Source organism: Symsagittifera roscoffensis, chromosome 5 (genome assembly GCF_963678635.1).
Source record: "Symsagittifera roscoffensis chromosome 5, txSymRosc1.1, whole genome shotgun sequence".
NCBI lineage: Eukaryota > Metazoa > Xenacoelomorpha > Acoela > Convolutidae > Symsagittifera > Symsagittifera roscoffensis.
In genome coordinates, this window is record NC_087066.1 from 5,950,890 (window position 1) to 5,962,470 (window position 11,581).

At 37.7% G+C, this 11,581-nt stretch overlaps 2 protein-coding genes across 2 annotated transcripts; both read right to left on the bottom strand.

Moving 5' to 3' along the window:
* Positions 1-454: 454 nt before the first annotated feature.
* LOC134845462 (propionyl-CoA carboxylase alpha chain, mitochondrial-like) lies at positions 455-5,345 on the bottom strand. The gene is made up of 4 exons (XM_063862352.1): positions 4,236-5,345; positions 2,985-3,163; positions 2,242-2,454; positions 455-1,933 (listed from the first exon to the last, which is right to left on the bottom strand). The coding sequence occupies exons 1-4, from the start codon at positions 4,555-4,557 to the stop codon at positions 503-505; spliced, it is 2,145 nt and encodes a 714-aa protein (XP_063718422.1). The 5' UTR covers positions 4,558-5,345; the 3' UTR covers positions 455-502.
* Positions 5,346-5,410: 65 nt separating this feature from the next.
* Positions 5,411-9,463, bottom strand: LOC134845463 (uncharacterized). Its single transcript, XM_063862353.1, has 2 exons — positions 6,619-9,463; positions 5,411-6,296 (listed from the first exon to the last, which is right to left on the bottom strand). The coding sequence occupies exons 1-2, from the start codon at positions 9,421-9,423 to the stop codon at positions 5,760-5,762; spliced, it is 3,342 nt and encodes a 1,113-aa protein (XP_063718423.1). The 5' UTR covers positions 9,424-9,463; the 3' UTR covers positions 5,411-5,759.
* Positions 9,464-11,581: the final 2,118 nt, after the last annotated feature.

Below are 11,581 nucleotides of genomic sequence, written 5' to 3' on the forward strand. Positions count from 1 at the left end.
CGTTTACAAAATGAATTTGAAGTCATTTAAAAGAAATTAACGACAGAGTGCAAAATATGAATTCGCGACAAGTGACAATAACTTCGTTCTTTTACACTTAAAAACCAGGAAAGCCCGTTGATGTGCAAGTAGCACAGAATGCTCCAACCTTAGTCTCAAAAATACGACAAAAAAAGGAAAACTAGAGATTAGGAAATATTTAACAGTCATAGTAAAATAACCAAATTGAAAACTGTTTTAAACTTTCGAATTTTGAAACTTTTGATTCCAAAAAGGCGCTAAAATACTCAAAAACACTAACACCAGCTGTCGTTAATCTCCGATGATTATTTGTGGTAGTTGGTTTAGCGTGGAAACCAAAAAGAAAAAAGTAAAACACCCGAATACAAAGTTCCTCCCCATTTTTCAAATGGTCTGAAAAAATCTTTTTAAAATTTAAATTAACTACAAAAAAGAATATGCCCTTGGATATGATACTGCAAAATACAATTAAAAGACCAATCTATTCAATCTCGACAATAAGATCATCTTTATTAACAGTGGAACCTGCTTCGAAGTTTACTTTCTTAACAACTCCGTCGGATGATATAGTTAACGAGTTTTGCATCTTCATAGCTTCCAAAACACATGCTTCCTGGCCCGCAGTAACAGTGTCTCCGACTTTCAGTGCAATTTCAACTAGGGTTCCAGCCATAGGCGCTTTCACTAGCTTGGACAAATCTGGCTTTGGTCTAACTGGAAGGATCTGCAACAATTCTGCACTTCTTGGAGTCATGACTGTCAAGACAAACTCAGTTCCAAGGTACTGCAATCTAACTTTGCCTCCCGATTCACGTGACAAAAGTTGAATAATCGGAATTTTAGTTTTGTTCACACTGCAATTTATCAATTCATTTGCATCAAAATTTGATAACGTGAATTGTTCATCGTCTGTTGAAATTTCAAAACCGTCTTCAGATTTCGAAATATCAAGATTTGTATAGACATCGTTACAACAAACCGACAGGGACGTTTGTTTCAGATGCTTAGTTAAATCTTTATTCATAAACATGTACTCCTGATTAAGATTAACCAACGCAGCAATAGCCGAAAGGTAATTGCGATCCGTAGCGCTCAACGAGTGACCTTGAAACCCATCTGGGAATGTTTCGTAGAGGTAGTTAGTAGTTATGTCTCCGGATCGGAACCTCTCCTCGTCAATGCAAGTTCTCAAGAGTGATATATTATGAGTCACCCCTTGAATGACGTAAGAATCTAACGCGTCAGTCATGTTGTTTAGGGCTTCGTTTCTATCATTGCCATATGTAACTAGTTTACAAATCATAGGATCGTAATACATCGATATTTCGGAACCTTCATCAATTCCCGAATCACAACGAACTTTGTCGGTTTTCGGCTCTCGGTATTTGTATAATCGTCCGATAGATGGTAACCCGAAGTTCTTAGTCGGATCCTCGGCGTATACACGACACTCAACTGCATGGCCTTTCAACGCGACTTCGGACTGACTTTTTGTCAACTTGTAGCCTTTGGCGACCCTCAACATTTCCTGTACAATATCGATTCCAGTAATACATTCCGTTATAGGATGTTCAACTTGCAACCTTGTGTTCATTTCTAGAAAGTAGAACTTTTTGTTTTTATCGACTAGAAACTCAACTGTTCCTGCTGAAAAATATCCAACTTCTCTTGCTAAAGACACTGCTTGTTGTCCCATTGCATCACGTGTATTTTGATCTATAAATGGACTAGGAGCTTCTTCGATTACTTTTTGATTTCGTCTCTGAATTGAACATTCTCTCTCGTGTAGGTAGAGGTAGTTTCCATGTTGGTCTCCCAGTACTTGGATCTCGACATGTCGAGGACTTTCAATAAACTTCTCGACCAGGATTCGGTCGTCTCCAAAACTGGATTTGGCCTCCTGCGAGCTCAACTAAAACATTGACCTTATATATTAAGTTTCAATAATTAAATTTTGCCTCGTTTGTGCAATGACGAATCCATTTAGACATTTAGGTTGCCCAACGAACTTTGATTTTACAATTTCAATTTCTGACTTTACATCATGTATCGTCATAAGAAAATTGGCATGCAATTTTTATTGTTTACTGGGCTGAGTATTATTGCCCCACCCTCAAGCAACGAGCACGATTCACGGAGGGCCTAGAGCACTCGACTTTCGATTGAAAAGCGGTCTTTCATACTTCACCTTCACTCTCCTAGACATTGAACCCAACTCACCTGGAACCCCTTGATGCACTCCTCGTCATTATAGGCCACCCGCATACCCTTTCCTCCTCCTCCAGCTGAGGCCTTCAACATCACCGGGTACCCTATATCCTTTGCCACTCTCACCGCTTCCTGTGCATCTGCGACTGCCCCGTCAAATCCAGGAATCAGATTCACTCTCGCACTCTCCGCTATTCGCTTGCTCTCTATCTTGTCACCCATGGCCTGGAAACGAAAAACAGATAACAAAGCATGCGAGTAATTCCTACTTTCTGGTCATTTTTTTATACACAGAGAACCGCAGCTAGGATCTAAATTATGATGAAAATAAAAAAATTAGACAGCTTTCCAGATGGAAAAAGCCTCGTGACAGTAAAATTCCAGGTTTAATAAAATTCCAGGTTTATTGTAATTTTTTCCAATATAGTTAGGAAAGCCTAGAGTTAAAGTGTTCTCTTTAGGAGTAAAATTTTAGTTGAAAAGATTCGAGCATCAATACAGTATTGAGTACACTCATTAAAAAACATCCCCACAAAACACCAAAACTGTATCACCATTTTCTGATCCACTCACATTAATTTATATATTTTTATTTTCCCCCGACCTGCCAACTGCAGGTACTTCCCGGAAGCGTGGAGTGTCAACCTTTTCGCCGAATCAACTCCCTGCTTTGAGGATCCGGGTGACATTAAGAGCCCTTCGACCGGAACCGAAAACGTATTCGAACCAAACCCACGAACTTCCAATTCACTTACTTTAATAGCAGCACTGGGTGGTCCAATGAATGCGATGTCATTCTCCTTCAACAGAGATGCAAAGAGAGTGTTCTCGGACAGGAATCCGAAGCCAGGATGAACCGCCTCTGCACCTGTTCTCTTGCAACTCTCCAGAATCCGATCCATCCTCAAGTAGGAATCCTTCGAAGCAGAGGCTCCTGCAACGAAAAAGAAATGGGTCCATGCTGTTAAATTATGTTACCTCTTTGAAAACAACAGGAAATAAAAGGTCTTTTTATTTGTTGGTTTCCGATTTTATCATAAAAAGCATAATACTAATGCTGCTTTAGGGGCAGCTCGATTTGATCCAACAACAGACTTTTTACAGGTCCAATTTTCCACGGACTTCTCGACTACTTAATTTATTTGAATTTAATTTGATTAAGATACTAAGTGTCCTGTTCAATTTAAAAATGATTCTTTTTTTTTACACAGAGGCCAAGCGGAGCTTCGCACCACTTGCGATACAACATAAAAATAGCAGTGCAAGCTAGCAGACAGGAAACGTTCAAAATGTTGTCTGGAAACACAATCGACGGCAATTAAAGAAAATTCAAAAAATAACAAATAAGCGGAAACTGAGCCGAAGAATCTTAAATAATTTCACGAAAACATAATTGTTGTCATGAAAAACTTTGAACTATAATTGTATTCTAAAAAATTTAGCATTTTGTGGGATTCAGAATGAAGCATAAAACTTATGCTTGCCTCAAAATGACACCAAATTAGGACACTAAACCAATAAAATATAAGCAAAAATCATTTAGGCTGATAATAGTTTTTTGAGCGAAAAAAAAACAGCAATATATACCAAGTCAGGGCTAAAAAAAATTAAAAATTGCAGGAGTAATTCAAAACACAATTCATTGAAAATTTCGTACAAAAAAAATCAATTCTACGATGTGGCAACTAAGCCGACAAAACATAAGCAGACGAACTATAGGCCGACATTTTTTGGACAGGAATAATTCCCGTTTTCAAAAAGTTCCTGGTCAGATTCGAAGCCACGACCTTTGCCTTCCCAGACGTATTCTTCACCTCCATGCTAAGTGCGGGACACGCACAGAAGTTCGCCTTTATTATGAACCAAGATACAAGTGATTCTGTTAAACAAGTTGTAAGCCCAAAAAAAGTCTATATTCCGATTTGATAACGCTTTGCGGCACTTCTATTCGCAAACGTAAAAAGTATCAAAAACTATTTCAAATTTGTTAATTGATTTTCACTGACCTATGTGGATTTTCTCGTCGGCTAAGCGAACATGTAGGCTCTGTGCATCGGAGTCCGAAAACACAGCCACTGTCGGAATTCCCAGTCGCTTGCATGTTGCAATCACCCGACACGCAATCTCTCCTCTGTTCGCGATCAGAACTTTGTTGAAAAGAGGCTCCGAGGGGTTAACTGTTGTGTCAAAATACCAGTCGGGTAAAGCACTTTTTGTCGACACATTTCGACGAGATTCAAAACGCGATGTTAAATACGAATAATAACGAACATTGCGTTTGTTATGTAACGCTCTAATGATGGAAGAGCTTTTGCAAACGAGGATCATTTTCGCTAAGATTACAAATAATTTTGCAAAATTAGTGCAAAGAAATCAAATCAATGGCAGATTTTTTTTGTTTGGGTATAAATGAGCTTTAAACTGGATCCAGGAAAATAAAAATTGACTATCTTAAATTAGGAAGGAAATTAAGTGGGGGAATGTTTTCCGTCAGCAATCACGATTTGGGTTCTCAGGTGAAGGCAATCACATTAGTCGGTATGTATCCGGACCAAACAAAGTGAGTGGGCAGAAAGGTTGAGGTTAAGGCAGGAGTAGGGAGATAAGAGAAAACAAATCAACAATCCACCTGAAAACACAGGGAAGAAAAAGGAAAAAACAAATTGGATTAAATCTGAAATAATCGTGAAACGAGTACTTCAATTCTCACTATAAATTTATATCACTCGGGTAAAATTACTTGCAAAAATCATTTGGTTCACAAATTAGTTACGAAATGCTTTCAAATAGCAGAAATTTCATTCATTCAAAACATATTGTCTCGTTTTTGCAGTTCAGCGAGCAGAACTAACACTATCTGGTTTTAAATAGCACTTTTGCATGTTCTATTCTGAACCTGAGCAAATTCCAAGAAAACTAGATTTCAAAAAAAAACTGATTTCGAACAAAATAAATTAACTTCGATAGAAAATCAGGTCTTCTAGCATTAGTTATAGTTAGCCCATAGAAAAAAAAACAAGCTAATGTATTCATATGATCATATGCAACAAAAATTGCAAATAAATCGATTCAGATGCGTTGTTTTTCCGATTGTCAAAATTAAATTCCGTTCGCACAAATTCCTTTCGAAAAAATGAAATTTTAAATTACCAAAAACATCTGAAAAGAAACTCGTTTTTTGTATTAGCCCCCAGCCCAGCTCCAACCATTCAACCTGGGCATTTTTTCCGCGGGGAGAGAGAGATGTCATCCATTTTGCCGTAGCCACCCTCACCTTGAGGAGGCGAATGACGCTGGGACTCCTCCAACCGTGGTCAAAGCGGGATTAGAACCCACGGCCCAAAAAGAAATTCGTCGGTCAAAGCATATTGAAACTAAGAGAAAAACAATAACCAAGCTGATTTTCACTCTTTCAGTTAATATTTTCCACTTTGAGTGGATGGAAATATGGGCAAAGAATAAGGGCTAACTATAAACTCAGTTCTATGAATCTTTCTAGTTAACAGTCTATTTGCGAATCCTCAAAAGAATTAGGATTCGGTTTCTGCTTCTAAAACCTTGATTTGTGATAACTGACTGATAATGTACTCTTTTATTTCTTCTTTCTCGTTCTCAGCTTCTTCATTTTCATTTTCATCTTCCGTTTCATTTTCATTTGCCCCGTTTATACTTTCCTGTAAAATTGAAGCTCTTTTTGACAGTTTATCGCAATCAAGATCAACGTCTTTTGACTTCACAACTGAAACTTTAATAACATCATTTTCAGTGTCAACTTCTAAAACATTTCCACAAATGTCTATCAACTCCGGCCTGAAGTTTTCGTTCAAGTCGACCACTCGAAAACTTATTTTGGATCCCACAACCGGAACCAGTTTTTGTACCATCTCGAGACTACCTGGTTTCGCAGTCATGTTAATCGAACTTGTTTCAGTAATGTCAACAACTTCAATTTCGGGCTCTGGTTCCTTGGGACCCACTTGTCCGTTGCAGATGAGTTCTTCTCTTAAATGGATCTCTGATCTGTTTGTTTGAGGTTCACGTGCACTCCACGATTTATTCGGCCTGGCCTGAAAAAAAATATGTATTTCAAATAAATATTAACTTTATGATTTAATCTGTTGCGTCAAAAAATGGTACACGAGTTGCGAAAAACTAAAAAAGCTTTTAGAAAATAAGTTAACCGAATACGGAATTCAAATGCGTCCCAATGGATTATGAAAAGTTCACACACATCTAATAGTAGATACAAAACACTTTTTGGGCTCAAAATTTGGACAATAATTGGTGCAAATTAGGTTGAAAAAAAGTGAACTCGTTTAGCAACCATGCATATGCTAGTTTACTTTCTATATTGAAGACCAACAGAATAGAACAGTAAACATCATTTACCTTCGGAAAGGATGTGGGCATAGCTGGGCTTCCCGTCTCAATCATGCTGTTGGTTCTACTCCCGTTCATCATAGTTTTCGGAGACCATACAGCTCCAAACGAACTATTGTGACCTCCTAACGATTTGTTCACAGTCGGCACATTCGTTCGTCTGATGTTCGCTTTGATCTCCGCTTCGTCCTCGCTCGTGCTTTCATCCGAGGAACTATCTTCATTCGGCTTTTTACCAGACTTCGCCCAAAAACCTGAACCTCGGTTAGTAACAGAGGTAGTCGAATGCCCATTTGTAGTCACAATTTTATGAGTTCCATTTGGCAATGAAATCGAAGCGTTGCTGCCTTTAACACTATTGGCTTCATTTGAAGGAGTTTTAATACTTGCAATCACAGGAGGCGATGACCTTTTGATTGCTGCGTTAAGTGATTGTATTGAGACTTTTGTTGCAGTACTGCTTTTTGACGAGCTGCCAATTGAAAAGTTAACCTCTTTTACAGTTTGTCCGGTTGTTTCTTTTTCATCTTCATCACTTGAAGTATCTCCAGAATCAGAATATTCCGACTCTGCTGCATTTTCGTCATCGGAAATATCCAATTTCACCCTCTTGATATCAGACAAGGTTGAACTCGTTTCAGTAACTGGATCTTGAATCTTCGGCTGCACTACCTCAATATCCGAGTCCTCCGAAGCCTTCCGCTTCTTTGATCCCTCTTCGCTTGGTTCTAAACTGAACTGTTTTTGCGGTTTCTGCTGGTGTACAGCGCCATCACTATCATCAGTTGTGCTCAATTGAAGGTTTGATTGTCGTTTAGCAACGAACTCTTTCGACCTTTGCAGCATTTCTTCAACACTTTCAGTTGTGACACTTGAAACATGGGAGGTATTTTCAACGAAATTTACGTCATTTTCATTCAAACTCTCCGCAGATGTCTGACTAATTGACGCTTTATCAATCTGGCTTAATTTTGAGCTCAAATTATCGTTCACATCCCGTTGACCTGGATTAGACTGCGGGACTACTGTCTTTTGCACCGGAGAACTGGCAAAGAGCTCTTTGTTCAGTTGAGAAACTACAGAAACAATGTTCAATCCTGGAGCCGGCTTTAGAAGAGGACTTTTGGTCGGTTTCTGAACACGTTCGTCTTCTGATGAGCTTTCAATGCTTGCTCGCCTGTCTGTTTTCTGGCTGGTTTTAGCTTTGGCAAGTTTATTTTCCAAAACTTTTGAGACAGAATTCGATTTAAGTGCATTTTCGGACACAGTACTTGGTTTAGGTTCAATCGAAGATCGTACTTTCTGATTTCGCAAAGCTAACACTGTTTCATTCGTCTCATTTTCAGCAGTATCATCGTTATCACCATCATCATCTTCGTCTTTGTCTTCATCATTTCCACCAAGCGCCGCGTCCATTTTCTTATTATACGCATCAATCACACTGTCTATAATCTTCGTTCGAGTGAACCTCGCTTTTGATGTCTGACTTTCTCCGACTGTTTTGGTCTTGACATTGTGGATCTCGTAAGTTGCATTCGGGTTCACAAGTAGAGGTGGTTCTACATAAACTGGCTTCTCAATTGGTGTGTAGTCCACTTTAGGTAAAGAAGTTTCCATTGATTGTTCAGTTTCACTACAACCTAAAGAAATTTCAGGTATATCCTCGTCGTCGTCAAACTTAATGTGACCTTTCTTTATTTCCTTGTATTTTGGGTACAATTTAGATGTGGTTCTATCTCTCAAATCGTAATTACTCACATTTTCTCCATTGTTTACAGTTTTTGCATCATCTTTTTGGGGTTGTATTTCATTTTCAGAACAACGACTTGTTTCGACTTCTTTAACAAAATTTATCATTTTTGGCTTAGAATTGTCGGTCGTTTTAGACCTGGTTGAATACGATGACTCATTCACCTCGGCAATTTTAGAAACTTCTTCTGAATTCTTTTGGCTTCTCGTCGCCACCCTTCGCTCGCTTCTCTCGGAAACATTCGCTTTCCTAGTTGGAGAAAAATCCGGATCTTCGTCGTTCAATTTTTCCTGATACCACTTCGTAAAACTATCTGCTCTTCGATTTTTAAACTCACTCGAATAATTATAATTAACTTGTTTCTGGTTTCGCTCATTCCCTCTATCGTAAGGTTTAAGACTACCATCCTCTATTCTATCTTTTCGGCTGTTCAGATCATTCGACGACAATGCCATACTTCCCATGTTTATTTTAGCCCTGGGCGCAACCGGTTTCAGCTGGAACTTCCTGGGAAGAAAAAAGTTAGCCGGTCTGGCTGTTGACGGAGTCGATGATCCAACTGGAACATTAATGGTAATCTGGCTACTTTGACTAACACTATCAATAGTGTTATTCTGATTAAGGCTGATATTATTTTCCTCTTGCGAGTTAGTAACTGCACATTCAGTTGAAACTGCTTTCAAAGTTTCACTATTTTGGTCAAAATTTTCAGTTTCCATCACAGTTTCTTGAGACATGTTTTCCTGCGAACTGATAACCGTATCGTTACAAGCATGACGTTTATCTTTCAATTCCGGGTAGGGACTTATTCTTTCATTTAGCTTCGAAACCCGAACCTGAACAAAGTCGTTATCCTGCAAAACTCGAATGTTTTCACAATCAGCAATGAAGTATTCTTTCAATGTCAGACAGAGGTAGTAATGGTCCTTTAATTTAAACTTTCTCTTCAAGTGGACCAAAAAGTCGTAAACCGTTTTCATGTCTTGAACATCGACATGAATGCAGTGACAGACGTGCTCAAGGCAACGAGATTTCTTGCCCTCAAAAGTGACGAAGACACGCATCTTTGCAAGTCGGTATGGTATGAATTGATCCAAAAACAAACTATCTGAAACACATGCAGTCATAACACTAACCGGCTGCAGTGCAATAATAAAAATTCTTCCGACTAGGCATATCAAAGAAAGGAACGGATGCAAAAGTTAGTTGCAATTTTAGTTTTATTTCTTGAGCACACGAATCTGTAAAAAATGAGCCACGTTCATGGATGGTAAGTCTAAGCAGAAAAAATCTAACAACAACCGTTCTCGGCAATCGATGAAATATTTAGTATCCCAATCACGACTTGAGGGGTACTATTATATAGCAATCATGACTCCTTTTGTAGTTTCTTTGAGATAATTAATTATGCTGGTAAGCTCACGACAAAATTCTTTCCCGTACCTAAGAGCTAATCGAAAAAAGTTATTTACTTTGTTTTAGCGTACATAAATCGGACATTTTTGACTTATTTGCGATCCTTTTTCTTTCAAAATTATACAACTTCAAAATATCTTGTGTTAAAACTGATTGTGCTGATCTAACAATGTTTTTCAAGGAAGAATTGAGCGGCGGCGGTTCTTCTAAACTTCAGTTATCAAGGTGAAAGAATTCAAAAAATCCAAGCACACTTTTCAGTAGCTTAATACTTATGAAGACACACATGCTAAAAGTTTCATAAACTTCCATTCTTCCAAATACGACAAATATGGCGAACGAACAAAATGGTTAAGCAAAGATTGACGTGTCAATGATAGAAGATTGATAACGTTGAAAGACCCTTGTGACAATTTATTCTCTATGAAATAAGAAAAAGAAATGAAATCGATCTTTTTAAATATCTAGTATTGACGTTTTTCCGAATCTCGTTCGTTTGCCATTCTTGTTGTATTTGGAAACATGCAAATGTATGAAGATTTGAGCCAAAAAAATTAGCGAGCGTGTCTTCTTAAAACCTAAGATTATCAATTAATCATTGAGCTACAGAAGGGTTTCAGCTTGCATGTATGTTAATGGTTCTTTGAGCTTAAAAACTGAAGTTCAGAAGAACTGATTGCATTCCATACTTTTTTATGGTACCCTAAAAACATCGTTATCTCGACTCAATCAGTTTGAGCGCAACCTTTAAAATCGTCGTATGATTTTGAGAAAAAAAACAGGATAACAGTTTATTCCGCTCAAAATATCGAGAAAAAAAACAGTAAATGACTAAAAAGCGCAACGCGTTGGCTTGTTCTTTCAAACAATACGGCCAAAAAGAGCGTATTCGCTCACAAAAACTTTAACAATTTAGCCAACAGAAGATTGGAAAGTTCAAGAGAACAAAAAAATACTTAAAAAATTATTGAAAACGTTTTGAACATTTTTCAAATTTCGAAAAAAATATATCAGGTTAACTCTTCGAATTTCAAGATATGCTCAACATTGTCGCTTTTTTCTTCGAAATAACCCAATTTAAGACACCGAGGCGATGCTTCGCTTTGTAAACAGTAGCGTGAACACGACAGAAGCAGCTCTATCAAGTGCAATAAGAAAGTTGAGAAAGCCTCGAATTAGTAAAAAAAAAAATCAGCTACGGCTGAGATTCGAACCTGCAACCTAGATAATAAGAATCTCACACACTAACCACTCAGCCACGGACTCTTACAAGGAACCAAACACTAGCCACAAATAAAGCAGAAAACTTATGATATTTAACTTCCAATGCTACAGTGAAATTTCCAAATAAGTGAACACTTTTAATAAGTTGAGTAAGAAAAAAAGAAGGTTCGTAATATTACATGAAGCTGATCCCTACAGTAAAAACTGGAATAATCGGTAAATTTTTAAATCCGAATAATGGGTAAATTTTTTTAAAAATATAAATCCACTTTCGAATCCAAAAGTCGCGTTTGCCTTTGTTTTGACAATGGAAAAAAAATGCACTGAACTTAAAAAGAAATCACAAGTCAAACCGCAAAAAATCAAAATTCAGCGCGAACAAATGTTAAGACTTTATCCTAAAAAACAAAAAAATCACGAAGACCTATATAAGAGTATTAAAAATCATCTCGTTCATGATCTCACTTAAAAATCATCTCGTTCATGATCTCACTTAAAAATCATCTCGTTCATGATCTCACTTAAAAATCATCTCGTTCATGAACACGTAAGGCTAACGGACACATCGAACTTTCAATTTCC